The 14898-nt window shown below is 36.7% G+C and overlaps 1 protein-coding gene and 1 long non-coding RNA gene across 3 annotated transcripts; one reads left to right on the forward strand and one right to left on the reverse strand.

Moving 5' to 3' along the window:
• Positions 1 to 3944: 3944 nt before the first annotated feature.
• Positions 3945 to 11423, reverse strand: LOC107724762 (E3 ubiquitin/ISG15 ligase TRIM25-like). 2 transcript variants are annotated; one of them, XM_016533790.1, is made up of 8 exons: positions 11364 to 11423; positions 9076 to 9908; positions 7437 to 7532; positions 7117 to 7350; positions 6743 to 6899; positions 5793 to 5837; positions 5660 to 5701; positions 3945 to 5222 (listed from the first exon to the last, which is right to left on the reverse strand). In XM_016533790.1, the coding sequence occupies exons 2-8, from the start codon at positions 9661 to 9663 to the stop codon at positions 4672 to 4674; spliced, it is 1713 nt and encodes a 570-aa protein (XP_016389276.1). In that variant the 5' UTR covers positions 9664 to 9908; positions 11364 to 11423; the 3' UTR covers positions 3945 to 4671. The 2 variants fall into 2 exon arrangements, with proteins under 2 accessions (XP_016389276.1, XP_016389275.1); XM_016533789.1 differs by having other exon boundaries at positions 11348 to 11384.
• Positions 11424 to 13373: 1950 nt separating this feature from the next.
• On the forward strand, positions 13374 to 14223 carry LOC107724763 (uncharacterized). Its single transcript, XR_001638048.1, has 3 exons — positions 13374 to 13582; positions 14003 to 14093; positions 14191 to 14223. It is a non-coding gene; the product is annotated as an uncharacterized LOC107724763 (long non-coding RNA).
• The last annotated feature ends 675 nt before the right edge of the window (positions 14224 to 14898 follow it).

Raw genomic sequence — 14898 nt, forward strand, 5'->3', positions numbered from 1 at the left:
CATAGACTTTCCACCTCCAGCCAGAAAAAAATCCTCAATGGGGTTGAGGGAAGGAGAGTATGGAGGAAGAAAAAGGGAAATCATTCTCGGATGGGCTGCAAACCAATTTGTGATTACATGTGAATGGTGGAACGCAAAGTTGTCCCATACAATCACAAATGTCCTCATGTTTCCTCCCACTTGTTCCCTTTCTGCTTCTGGCACCAGTTGTTTGTGAAGGTCATCTAAAAACAAAAGAATGCACTCTGTGTTGTAGGGACCAATCTGGATTTTTTGCAGGACCAGACCAGCACTTGCGATTGCAGCACACATTGTGATATTTGCTCCTCTCTGACCCGGCACATCAGTGGTGGCCCTTTTCCCAATTATGTTTCTTCCTCATCTACGAGTTTTTGCCATGTTAAATCCTGCCTAATCTACATAAATGAATTCATGTGGTGCCTGATTAGCCTCCAACTCCATAACTCTCTGAAAGAAGCCAAACACATGATGTTTACTGTAAATGCTTTTCACTATGTGAGTATGTTTACTTGTGTGGCAATAGACAATAGTGAAAAAAAAGTAGAATAGTGTAAGAGTCACTCTAGAATCAGATATAGTGTATAGATACCATACCTGGACATATTTCCTTGACCTGCTCACTGTTTCTTTCAAAGATAAGTGTGTACAGCTGTTTCATTCGAATTCTGTGTTTGTTCAGAGTTCAAGCGATGGTAGCCAGGCTGATGCTTTCAACATTCTGGAATAGCAGGTTGTCCTGTAGAATTTTGGCCTGAATTTCTTTTTTTCGCATTGTCAGCAATGACCCATCTTACAATAGCATGCTCTTGGTCTTCATTACAGTAAGAAGCTTTCTTCTCCCCCCAGAGCAAGTAAGTCGTTGTGTCCTTTAGAAGAACAAAAATGTTAGATATTTGATTTTGTAGCTGCCGGTGACCAGCAGTTATTGTGGTAAGTAGCAACTGCAATTATCGCCCTCATGAAGTGCATTACTTACCTGTTGGTTTGTTGAAAAATTCTGATAATGGAAGCCACAGTTGACCATCTGAGATTAGGCTGTACTTTTTCACCTGCCTCTCTCAGTGACAGACCATGGTTTATCACATGGTCTATGATGGTGGCTCTTATTTCATCAGTGACAACAGCTCTCACTCTTCTTTGAACAGCACCACGCAATCTTAAATGGTTAAGTTCACCCAAAAATTAGGCTGTGTTTTACTCACCCCAGAGGCATCCTAGGTGTATATGACTTTCTTCTTTCAGACGAATCCAGTCGAAGTTATAATAAAATTGTCCTGGCTATTCCAAGCTCTATTATTGCACTCAGTTGGTGTTGCAGTGCTTCAGTCCAAAAGAAGTGAAATAAAAAGCGCCCATCCATAAAAAATGTCTTACATGGCTCCGGGGGGTGAACAAAGGCCTCCTGTAGCGAATCGATGCATTTTTTGTAAGTAAAATATCCATATTCAAAAAGTAATAATCTCTTGAATCTAGGTTGCGCCAACAGTCCTACACGGAAGCAGCTCCGGGCGGATTAAGTATGAGGTCGGCTTTGCACGTGCGCCACTCAGAAGTAACACACGCGGAAGCGCAGCGGAGAAATCAAAACAAAACAACGGTCACTAATTAGAAATACAAAACAAGGATTTGTAAAGAAGAATGTCAGAGGATTTGGATATAAGCCAAGAGGAGACTGGTTTTCCTTTGCTAAAGTAAGGAAACTTTGCTTCCTTTGCTCCTGTTAACAAACGTTGGTTTTCACGAGACTCACCGGCGCATGCGCAACGCTGAACTCATACGTCATCCTCCCGGAGCTGCTTCCGTGTAGGACTGCTGGCGTTTCTGAAGAAGTTTCTTTCTTCATTAGTTTCATTAGATTCTTTCTTCATTTAAACAAAAATTAAAGGGGTCATATGATGCGATTTCAAGTTTTCCTTTCTCTTTGGAGTGTTACAAGCTGATTGTGCATAGATAAGATCCCTGAAGTTGCAAAGACTAAAGTCTCAAAACCAAAGAGATATTCTTTATCAAAGACTCTGCCATGGAATTGTTCTGCTACGCTGCTGCATAGTACCAAGTAGTACCAAGACTTGCTACTGCCAATACATCCACAGGCATGCTGCTGTGAGTATTTAAGAACTACTGCTGCTGCACATGTACATGAAATAACCCACATTTATAACACACATGAAATTAAAGGGGGGGGGGTCTAATGCTATTTCATGCATTCGGAGTTATTTACACTGTTAAAGATTTGGATTCTCATGCTAAACATGGCCAAAGTTTTAACAAACGATTTGGATGTATGATGGAGTATTTCTGAGCCAGTAAAACTGGATCACATTTCTGTTTTGTTGGCAATCGGTGCATAAGTGCTCAGGACTCTTTAGCATTCTGAATCATTTGCAGAGGGCTGATTGCACATGTTGGAAGTCCAGCCAGAAGAGCATTGTAATAGTCCAGCCTAGAAATGACATGAGCCTGGACGAGAAGCTGTGTTGCATGCTCTGTTAGGAAGGGTTTGATCTTCCTGATGTTGTGTAGTGCATGAACCTGCATGATCGTGCTGCTTTTTTGCAATATGATCTTTAAAGTTCAGCTGCTCATCATCGTTCATTGCCATCTTATGGTGTGATGGAGGATCACAGGATGGGATTGTCGTTGATGAACCTAGTTGGATGGTAAACTGGCGCTGTACTGATAGGGTGGCTGGGAAGATGAGAAGCTCTATCTTTGCCAGGTTGAGCTGCAGGTGATGTTCTTTCATCCATGCTGAGATGTCTGTCAGGCAGTCTGAGATCCGGGCAGGTACTGTTGGATCATCTGGTTGAAATGAGAGGTAGAGCTGCATGTCATCAGCATAGCAATGGTAGGAGAAGCCATGTGCCTAAATTATGATGGGTCCCAGCGATGTAGTGTACAAACCCTTTTAGTGTTCATCACAATTATGTCACAGCGCTAGCTGGAGGCAAAACAAAGGAATAACTGGAGGCGGCCAGTACAAACCAGCACAGAGTCGGCTGCATAAGGAGCTTAAAATGCCATCTTCTTGTGTTGTTGAGTGTCAGAATCAATGGAGTATTGGCTCCAATTTGAAATTTTATTGCATACCTGCTGCCATTGCCAGACAAAAAAACTACGACAGCTGTGGTTAAAGACAATAAAACGCCATAGAAAATGTGTTCTGAAATCATATCTTTTGCTGTTTTATTTATATTTTGCAATTCTTTATTTTTGTTTGCAAAACTTTTTTCACGCAATACTTCATTTTCTTTTGCATTTCTTAATTTTTGTTTGCAAAAAATAAATGTATTTTTCTCAATACTTTTATTTTCCAGTAACCAGTTTGCTATAGAATTAAGTGACGTCTATGTCTCAGAAAAACAAGCTTAGCGACTATAAACTGTAAAACTTGAGTGAAAATTCACTAGGAAGAACATAGTGAGCGAAAAATTTAGAAGATGTGTATGAAAATGTCTGTTTTTATAGTTATCAATAATAAAAAGGGGGGAACTGTGAAAGAAATGTAGAATTATGGAAGAAATATTATTTGCTTCACTGTACTAAAGAGTGTTCTTATTTACTGTCTCTGAGTGCTTAAGTTTTCGATGAGCTGAGAGATCTAATGAGATTTAATGTGTGTGTGTGTGTGTGCAAGACAAGTGTGAGACGAGAAATGCTATTTTATACCTAGCTTCTAAGAAAATAAGTTGCATTAAATGCTTAGAAACACATCTAGGGGACATGGTTGGATACCTTAAATGAATACATATGTTGAATATGCATTATGAATGTTTGAGACAGAAGCATAGAAGCATCCTGGTTTGATTAGGATATAAAAAGATGTAAGTCAGAGTGTTATACAGGGTCGATGACTGTATGACTGTTTAACTTTTCTTGCAAGAAAATAAATATTCAAAAAACTTTTGTCTCATACCTTTATTGAAATAGAAAATTGCCACAACATAGCATTAGGTATTTACTTGCTTTATGTCAAGTAATATAAAGCATTACTTGTGTCCTGTTTACACAGTGTACCCCCCCAAACAAATAAAGTTGCTGCTTCTGTTGTTTTTGACCTATATAACTTCATGATACCAACATTTCAGATACTAGAGTGAAATTTCACAATTTTCAAATCCAATTTATGATCACAGCAAAAATTAATACTAGCCTAGCTAATATAATGTTCAAACATTAAAGACAAGTAAACAGTCAATAATAAAATAAGAACAAATAAACAAACTACAAGCAATAGCACAAATACAACAGAACAAAGATACAAATTAAACCGTACTTTACAGTGCTTGTGAAAACTGTATTACTGTATGCAGTAAATACACACAGATACCTAATAAAGCTACAGCAATTATTTAATTAAGAGCAGTGAGTGATTCTCTCTTTTTCTTTTGTTGTTTGATTAACATTATTAACAAATGCTGTCACTTTAGATCTCAAGCATGGATCTGTTATATTGACACATTTCCGATATTTTCTAGTTGTTTACCTTCACTTAAGACAGACTGTGTTTGTGTGGATAGTTGTCAGGACACGCATTTTGACAACTCTTGCCAAAAATAAAAAAATTAAAATAAAATAAAATGATATGCAATTATAGTTTTAGGGGGGTGAAATGACAGTCAAGGGGGATAAAACCTTGGATTTACATGATTATTTCTTTTTAAGATCACAAATTGTCACTGATGAGTTATTTTCCCAATTCTGAAATGAAAACCCAGGGTAGAGGGGCGCAGTGAATGTGGTCTGGATTCTGTGCAGGAGGGTCATTTTATCAGAGACATTGTAGAAGGACACAGTTCCTGCATCTTGATCAAGAAACACTCCAATTTTAAAGACCACAGGAATATTAGTCTGTTGGTTACTTTGCCACACACAAACATTAGCAGTTGGAAAATCACATTTCCAGGATCTGTTGTTAGAGCCAAAGATAAAACCTGCCCCTCCTTGACTAAGAGCATCATATGAGAATGCAATAGAGCAACCTGCTCCTCCCAACTTAACTTCAAAATAACAGCGTCCAGATAAACTTTCTTTGCACAACACCTGGTAAGTACTGTTTCTGATTTCCAAAGCTGGATTGTTCCCATAGTAGCTTTGGCTAGCAGAGCGTGGTTGAACATCACTCCTCCTTGACACAGACATGCGGTTTATACAGAGCTGTTTGCAGGCATAAGATGAATCCAGTTTCAGATCAGTGGAATCTGTTAAACAGAAAAGGAAATTAATTATGAACTTCAGTATGGACTTTATTTCACACTGCTGTTATTTGACAGCCCCAACTTGAATGTCTATCACCAGAGGTGCCCAACCCTGTTCCTGGAAATCTACCTACTGTACCTGGAGACTTCAGGTCCAGCCCTGCTCCAATAAAGCTGCCTGTAAATATAAAGTGCTACTGAAGATCTTAATTAGCTGGTTCAGGTGTGTTTGATCAGGGTTGGAGCTGAACTTTGCAGGACAGTAGATCTCCAGGAACAGGATTGGTCTTACACCTTTTATGCTGCCTTTGTGTGTATTATTGTTTAATAAAATCTTCTCTAGGGTGTGTATTCTCTATTCCCATCCTATCTGCCTTTATTCTTTGCAACATGTCAAAATATATGTGACAAATAATGCAAAGATACAGAGCACGACTCACATATAAGGAACTCTTCTCTGGACATGGGTCGAGATGGCAAATCTAAAATAAAAACAGTATAAACAGTATATAAGTGTGTGTATCTGAGTGTTGTTTTGAAAAAAAAAAAGAGAGAAAAAACATGCTGACTTACACTTTGCGATCTTCTCATTGTTCGTCATTATATGGATAGTGGGAACTTTTAGGAAAACAGGATAAAATATTTGTTTACCATGATTATGACAATAAGATCTATTTATTTTTTGGCAGATGTATAAACAGTGGTGAGAAATTATGGGTATCCTTCTTTGGCTTTGACGTTATTATCAATAATTTTTTAGAAAATGTTTAGACTTTCTAAACTTATTTCTTTTTTAAAGACAAATTGAAAATGGTGATTTGACAAATCAATCCAACAAAAGGTTCTGTCTACATAATAATAATTTATTGATGTAGTATTCTTTTCACATTAAATATACAGTGGGTACGGAAAGTATTCAGACCCCCTTAAATTTTTCACTCTTTGTTATATTGCAGCCATTTGCTAAAATCATTTAAGTTAATTTTTTTTCCTCATTAATGTACACACAGCACCCCATATTGACAGAAAAACACAGAATTGTTGACATCTTTGCAGATTTATTAAAAAAGAAAAACTGAAAAATGCTCAGTATTTGTGTGTACATTAATGAGGAAAAAAAATTAACTTAAATGATTTTAGCAAATGGCTGCAATATAACAAAGAGTGAAAAATTTAAGGGGGTCTGAATACTTTCCGTACCCACTGTACCTATTATACAGTAGATCAGAATACATTTTTCTACTATTGCAACAACTACACAATAATGATACTACTACTGCTACTACAACATTTATTTATGCTTTCTGAAGGAAGCATCATTTTTATTATTGCTCATAACTTTTATTGCTCCACACTTCGGCCAATAACTGTTCCCATGCAGTTTGTGCTATGATGATGAGACCTGAAATCATGCAACCTGCTTAGGCATAGTGCTCTTTAGAAGATGTGAAAATATTGTATAAATACATAATCTCACTCAATATGATGAATGAAACCATTAAAAAAAAAGGATGTCATCTCACCTTTCTCTGATATTCTCACAATGTCTTGAACACAGAGATCATCTAGTTGGCTTTTCAGCAAACTGACAACTGTTTCAATTTCCTTAAAATTCAGATGTTGGCTGATGGATATGTTGTTCAAGTTTGAAAATTGTTTGAGGGAAAGAGCAGAGAAATTCTGCAGATAGAAATAGCAGCGAGAAAACATTTTACTCTACATCTTTTGTTGCAGAGATCAAAATGAATTAAAAAAACCCTCTCATTATACATTATCACTAGATGTTGCATTAGATCTTTTTGTAAATGTGTGTGCATATGCATGTCCTGAGCACTTGGTGCATGAACATATGGTGGAGTAAGAAGCGATAGAAGGGAGGAGTGGTCCGTTCTGTTACCTGAATGACATAGATGTCATCCTTTATCTGTGAAAGCTGCCCCAGTTCATCATGTCTTATCCTCAGATCACTGATCTCCTGCTCCAGTGTTCGTATGAGCTCTTCAACATTGCTTACTTCTGCTTTCTCCTTTGCTCTGATCACCTCTGTTATCCCAGCTCGTCTTTTCTCCATGGAACGGATCAGCTCAGTAAACATCTTCTCGCTATGTTCCACTGCGGTCTGTGAAGAGTGCTGTGAGATGGCAGGAAAAACTCTTGTTAAGCAGCACACAGATTTAGGAATCCAACTCCCCAGACAATAACATATGGGGCACTTACCTTAAAACAGGCCACAGCTTTTCTTAACTCCTGCACCTTCTGCGCTCGCGTCTGCATTTCTTTTTCTAGGACATTCTGATTTGACCCCATCTGTTCCTGTGAGGCAATTTATAATAGTTTAGTATGATGCTTCTGTAACAATTATTTCACTGTGATGTAAGTTGTTACCAAGCAATGAACGTCAACATTAATTGTAGTAAATAAACATTTCTCGCATAACAATCTGTAAAGACAAATTTTTAAATGGTCAAATAGCAAATTTCTCAACCAGACAAGTGTTTTCCTTACAAATCATACAGGCTATAGCTTAAAAATCTTGTTTTGGCAGGGTGTTAGGTAGTCTCAGCTCCAGACACTACACTCACAGACTATAGGATATATACACTGAACAAAATTATAAACACAACACTTTTGTTTTTGCCCCATTTTTCATGAGCTGAACTCAAAGATCTAAGGCTTTTTCTATGTACACAAAAGGCCTATTTCTTTCAAATATTGTTCACAAATCTGTCTAAATCTGTGTTAGTGAGCACTTCTCCTTTGCCGAGATAATCCATCCACCTCACAGGTGTGGCATATCAAGATGCTGATTAGACAGCATGATTATTGCAAAGGTGTGCCTTAGGCTGGCCACAATAATGCTAAAAGACGGCGGTGCATGCCAGCGGCACGATGAAATAAAACCCAAAGAGCCACCAGTCTTTGGCCATTTTATAAAACTAGAACGAGAAAAAAGAGAGTTCCTGATGAACTTGACATTATTTCAAAGGAAGCATGTCATCATTAGACTCTCGAGCAGATCTGAGCTCAAACCACGAGCTGTTTGATGAGGAAATCACACTTTCATTGCAGCCACTGCTGTCTATATCAAAAGTTCCTCACAGACATCATAGTGAATTATTGCTTCTCGTGACATGCAGAGCTTTATTATTTGTATTGATGATTTTATTGCATGTAGTCCATCTGACTACACTTATATAAATAGTTGAAATTGTGATTATTTATTCACTTCAAATTCAGACTTTGAGGAACATAAAAGAAGAATCTTTCCCAAAGTTGTTTTACAGAAAACAGCTGTGAAAAACCTTCAGAAATGCTCTTGTTAGGTATATAAAGTTCATTTTTTGGTGAAATATTCCTTCAACATATTATTATTTTGGAGCACCTAAAGGGATGTGGTGGTAATGGTGAAAACAACATTTTTTTATTTTAATGCTGTTGTGTTCTCTCACAAAAACCTTTGCATTCCACTGAAAAATGTTGCCTTCACTTGCAAGACCACCTAAATATAGTTTTAAACTTTTTAAGGGAAACGTAGTACTTTTGCAAGAGAATGCAAAAGTTTACAAGAAAACACAAAGTTTCTCAGGAATGTAACACTTCAGAGAGAACGCAAAAAATTACCAATGATTGGGGGTCCGGGGGGGTCCGAAAACCAGTCAGTATCTTGACATCAGCAAACCGCTAACACAGATTTAGACAGATTTGTGAACAATATTTGAGAGAAATACACCTTTTGTGTACATAGAAAAAGTCTTAGATCTTTGAGTTCAGCTCATGAAAAATGGGGGCAAAAACAAAAGTGTTGCGTTTATAATTTTGTTCAGTGTATATATCGTAGACACAACAGTTTCCTTGCCTGTATTTGTCCTCTTTTTGAAGCAGGTGAAGTAATTTTGTGGTTCTGATGGGTGATCAAAGCACATTGCACACATATCAACTGCTGATGTTGGCAACAGTACAGCTCCAGAGGTTTATGATGTTGAGAGCAGATCTGGTCCATTAAATGTGGCGAGGTATTGACCAGTTTGTGCCACTTTAACGCAGGAGATTTATGAGCTTTGATGTGAGATTCACAGTAAGAAGCCAAACATGTCAGACAGGACTTGATGGCTTTTGTTTTGGTCTTTGTGCAGACATCACACACCACATCCCCAGATACAGCAAAAGATGGTACAGTAGAGGCCGTTTCTGTTTCTGGCGCTTCTCTCTTCATTCTCTCGACAACTTCTGCCAGCACAGTGCTTCTGCTGAGAGCTGGTCTTGGGCTGAACGTCTGCCTGCACTGGGGGCAGCTGTAAACGCCCTTCTGATCGTCCCGATCCCAGCACTCATTGAGACAGTCCATACAGAAACTGTGGCCACAAGCTGTAGTTACTGGGCTCTTCAGAAGATGAAGACAGATTGGACAGGTAAAAGGACTTTGGTCATCAGAAGATTCTGCCATTTTGCAGCTTTGACTCAGACTTTTATATTGTTGTGGACTGTATTTTGAATGTATGTAGGTGAATGCTCATCCAATACGGGCTTCACCTAAGAACCGTGACAGGAGACTGGGAACTGTTCGACTCTATATATATATGAAATCTTGAATGCTCACAGTAAATGGCATCAAATGTATATCAGCAGCGATCCAATTCGACTGGATATTGTACAGCTGTGGCAGGCAACGAGGTATTAAATGTGGTCTTTCTGAAATACACAGAATAAAAATATAAATCAGTGTATGTCTGATACATGTAAGTTGCAACAAATGGTAACACTTTATAATAACTTTACTTAATAAATCATAAACAAACATTATATAATGCTTAACAGATCATTAGTTAATATATATTCACATAGCTAGAAATATGAGATAATGTTCTTGGTAATGTTTACTAATGAACTTACTAAACATTACCTAATTATTAACATATGCTTATTTAATGTAAACAAACTTTCAGTTCATATGATCTTCATTTGTTGGATTTTTTCCTTTGTTGTGTAGACCTCTATTTACACATTTTAACAAATAATCTATTAATTATTTGTTCATGTTTTCATTATTCAAACTATTCATCATTTGTAAATGTTTATAAACGATTACTGATCATTTAGTATCTTTATGGGCTTTGGACTTTAGCTGCTGTAACAAAGTTTGTGTAAAGGGTGGCTGGTTAAGTTTAGCTAAATAATAATTTGGTGCAAACAATGTTTTTATTGCCTCAACACTCACATTAGTATACTACTCTTCTGTATATCATTAAACAGGATATTCCTTGAATCATAAATAAACGGGAAAACAAATCATTTTTTAAAAGAAAATACTTACCAAAACAATATAATATAAACAGATTGAACCGTGTTCCTTTATAGTAATCAAATTGAACCCCTGATTTTCAATAAGTGCTTGATCATATGGAATTGAAAGTTTAATGACATCTGTAAGCATTTTAACTTGCATGAAATAATGATTTTACATTAGCTAATGTATTAGCAAACATTAACAAGCACATTATCTCACGTTTCTATCTCTTTGAATATATATTAACTAATGATCCATTAAGCATTATATAATGTTTGTTAATGATTTATTAATTAAAGTTATTATAAAGGGTTACCCAACAAATCGCTACTGACACGTTCTACATGCAGAGTAGCATTTCCTGTGAATCGAAACTGAGAGCTGTGATATTCCGAAACATGCAGCGTGTCATACATTTATAAAATTATATATTTATATAATTACATCACAACCGTTGTAATGCGATCGCAATAAGCCATATCACATTCTCACAACCATGCATTGTCAATTCAACATACGCAAACAGCATCGCTTTGTTTGTATTTGAGCAAAATAATCTGACATTCAGTATAATCTATATCTTTCATTTCTAATATATACAAATTTCATTCACGTCTTTTAGCTTGTCAAGAGTTTTAAAGCGCCGTTTTTGAAGAAATATGGCTAACCGATCACTTCCTGGAACGGTAAAAAAAAAAAAAAAACAGTACAATAAAAAGACAAAGCAAAGTGCAAATAGCCGATCTTTTATATATAGCGGTGGCAAGATTAACAAGTGTTTGTAACACAAATATAGACAAAAAAGATTCCAGTGACGCTATAAATATAAATAAATATTAAATACCTCTTCGCTTACTCACCATCTCTTGCATGAAGTTGAATGCATGAAGAAATGAGAGAGATCAGTACACTTTATTTCCTGAGAAGAGGGAGGGACTTTCTAAAAGGCAGATTTCACATTAAGTCTATGTAGTTCGAGTTTCTTTTCTTCTCTTCACTTTTTGTAAACGTTTTTGTCCTTTTGTGATCGAGATCTGTAAGCAGTGTGGATACTTGTATTTTAACAAATACAAATATAATCAAAACAAAACTAAGCAATCTAAGCTAAGACCCTCAGATAGTATCACAAGCAAAAGTTTATGGTTAACCCTCAAATAGAGTCTAGTGTCTTTTTAATTTTATTTAATTGTTCATAACTAAAACTTTTTCGGTGAGGTAAAGTCAATGGGTGCCCCTAAATTATACTATTATATATAAGTTTAAAGTGTAAACACTATATCTTCATTTTGAATTTATGTTTTTGTAGAGAATGTACATGCATTTGATTTTTTTTTTTTTTATTAAAATTTTAATAGGCTATTTTCTGTCCTCAATAGCCTATACATTATATTATACTTAAAAATTTAAATATTGAAATAAAAATAGAAAAAAAGACCACATTTTCAGAACTAAAACAAAAAACAAATGGTCCATATGGATATGCTGCGAATAATTACAGAATGATTAAATACACTTTTGCCACTTGACACACTAACCATTTCTTGCACACAGTTGTAATAGCAGGAGATCAGTTTCGCTTTTGTTTTCTGAGAAGAGGGAGAAGTGAAACACTCAAACTGTTTTTTGACACTGCCTGGAATACAGTATTATTAAAATATAACTTATAAAATGTAACACATTGTATTATATATTTGTTATTTATAATATTTAATGTATTGACAGTCCTAATTTCTGTTAATAAAAAGGTTTTAAAACTGCTTTACACTACACACTGCACGAACTGCCCTCTTGTGTCAGTTTCTTTGTACAAAAAGTGACCTCGGGACATATAGACCCTTTTAGTGTTGATGTCACGATTACGACACAGCGCTAGCTGGAGACAAAACAAAGGAATAACTGGAGGCGGCCAATACAAACCAGCACAATGTCGGCTACATAAAGAGCTTAAAACGTCTCAGGATACGTATGTAACCATGGTTCCCTGAGTAGGGAACGAGACACTGCGTCCTCTAGGGGTCGCTATGGGGAACGCCTCGTCGTGACCCGTATCTGAAGCATACATTGAAAAAACACCAACAACACGTTGGCCGGCGGCAGCCATGACATCACTACCGGTGCAACTATAGTATAAATAGGCCCCTATAAATTGTCTTATATTTTCGATTTAGTTTTAATCCAAATGATGCACCGATCAAAGTTGGACAAAAGTATTTTAATGTAACCAGAATGCATTGTTTTTGACAGGCGGCAGCCGATCTTTGCGGCGCCGCATGAAGTCAAACAAGCCTAATATCTCTAAAGAGTGTGTTTTTGGATGTGAGGAAAAGATAACCTTATTCCGTATTATGTGAACAGTGGAAGCAATTTGTTTTTCCAAGGCAGCAACGGAGTTTCTCAAGCATGTTTATTTGTTCCCGTCATTTCGGTGACAAATGTTTTAAAACATTTGTCACCGAAATGACGGGAACAAATAAACATGCTTGAGAAACTCCGTTGCTGCCTTGGAAAAACAAATTGCATCCACTGTTCACTAAATTTTGGTTTGACTGTATCTATTTGATAAATTAAGTTAACCAACTAACATTATACATACTCTTTTGGTTTCTGTACCCAATATTTAAAAAATTTACAAATGCAATAAAAATATCGGTATCGGTACTTGGTATCGGCAAGTAGCAAAAATAAAAGTATTGGTATCGGGCGAGTACTGGAAAAAGTGGTATCGGTGCATCCCTAATAATAATAGTGTTTTTGTTTTTACTTGTATGGTTGCCTTAATTATCGAAGCTAGAAATATACTTTTTGTGACTTTACATCGCATTTTCCCCAAACTATAGGAACATAGGATGGTCTTTGGAAATGAGTTAAAGGAGACATCTTTTCGTGTTTAGGAATGTTTTTCTTGCTGATCTGGTGGGTGGAAAATGGACACCCCAGAAGACTGTGGCGATCCGTTTTCATGAACATGAGGCATCAGTTCCTGGCATCTTGGCAAAAGTCCAAGATGCTGTTGCAGAAGATGGTATGATACTGACTGATGGCCAGGGGAATGAAATCCTTGATACAGAAGGAGCAAAAGGTAATTGCATAAGATGAGCGATTGACTACAAACTATTTCAAAAAAATCTAAGAATAACACATTAATGAAAACTCCAGTAAGGTCAGAGTAATGTAATACCGGTTGATTCAAATTAAAAAGTATTAGTTCTATACACCTAAACAGTATAAAGATGATTTTTAAAAAATTGTGAAATAATGCAATTAATTCTCATAAAAATACTATACACGTAAAAACTGCTTGACATTTTCTGACCCTCAATTAGTTACAGAAAAATTTAATCAGGTTCTGATTATGACTTATCCTTGATAGAGGGCAAAAAGCAAATTGGAACTTGTTTTGGTGTCTCAATTGTAGTAGTCTTGTTCTTCTATTATAAAATTAACTTGTTGCATCTTGACTTATTAATGAAATCTTTTCAAATATGAATGATTTCCCCAGGGTCAACGTACTGGAAGTAAAATTCTAGGAAGGTTTTTGCTGTGCCAGAACAACAGTTCTTGGAGATGAGATCCAAAAGGAGAAGATTAAGGTAAAATAGCTGATATTTTGAGCATGTTAGTTACTGACATGTAACAGGCTTAAAAATATGAAAAACATGTTATTCTCATTGTAATTTCTTTCCTCAGCCAACAGGATGAGGACAGCCAGCTACCAGAGGTTTTAGAAAGAATTTAAAAGGTGGTGTTGGCATCCAAAGAACTGCCAGAGGTTGCACAGGTTATCAGAGGATTAACAGAGATCACTTTGGCACGCAGACGGTTTATTCTATCTTTCACAGATGAAGAACGATCACCAATCAAAAATGCATTTATTTGCATAATTTGCAAAGGTTTGTTAACAAGATAATTTCACCTCTAAGATTCGTTGTTAGCCAGAGTGTCACGCTTGTGTGTGGGCAATACAAGGCACATGACGAAGATAATCCAAACAGGTTTTTAATCCAAAATCCAAAGAAGAACAGGTAATCCAGACACAAGCAAGGATGAAACAAACATCAATAGCTGACGAGGGACTGAACTAAAGAGGGACCTTATACAAAGAGGGTAATGAACAGAACACAGGTGCCAGTGATTAACTAATAAGGGGACTAATGAAGAAATGAACACAATGACAAGGGAGGGAGGAGCCAAGGAGGAATCAGGAGGAACCGCAGGTAAGGAAATGCAGCGGCTAGAGTCCTTACCAGGTCAAGAAAATATGATCATCATAAACCTGAATTGAATTGCATTGAACCACGGCGGATCAGAGAGGAGCCAGGACAGAGACAGGAGGAACCAGGGCGGCAAAGACAGTGGGAGGAGCCAGGGAGAAGACAGGAGGGACTTGGAGCAGGA

Source organism: Sinocyclocheilus rhinocerous, unplaced genomic scaffold (assembly GCF_001515625.1).
Source record: "Sinocyclocheilus rhinocerous isolate Xijiao unplaced genomic scaffold, SAMN03320098_v1.1 scaffold4501, whole genome shotgun sequence".
Taxonomy (NCBI): Eukaryota; Metazoa; Chordata; class Actinopteri; order Cypriniformes; family Cyprinidae; genus Sinocyclocheilus; species Sinocyclocheilus rhinocerous.

What these genes read in the sequence shown, in the direction of transcription:
- LOC107724762 (XM_016533790.1), bottom strand. Translation starts at nt 9,663, where the DNA reads ATGGCAGAATCTTCTGATGACCAAAGTCCTTTTACCTGTCCAATCTGT. An exon ending in AAGCTGTGGCCTGTTTTAAG is followed by an intron (nt 7,351 to 7,436) that starts GTAAGTGCCCCA and finishes GCCATCTCACAG; the next exon opens with CACTCTTCACAGACCGCAGT. An exon ending in ATGACATCTATGTCATTCAG is followed by an intron (nt 6,900 to 7,116) that starts GTAACAGAACGG and finishes TTCTATCTGCAG; the next exon opens with AATTTCTCTGCTCTTTCCCT.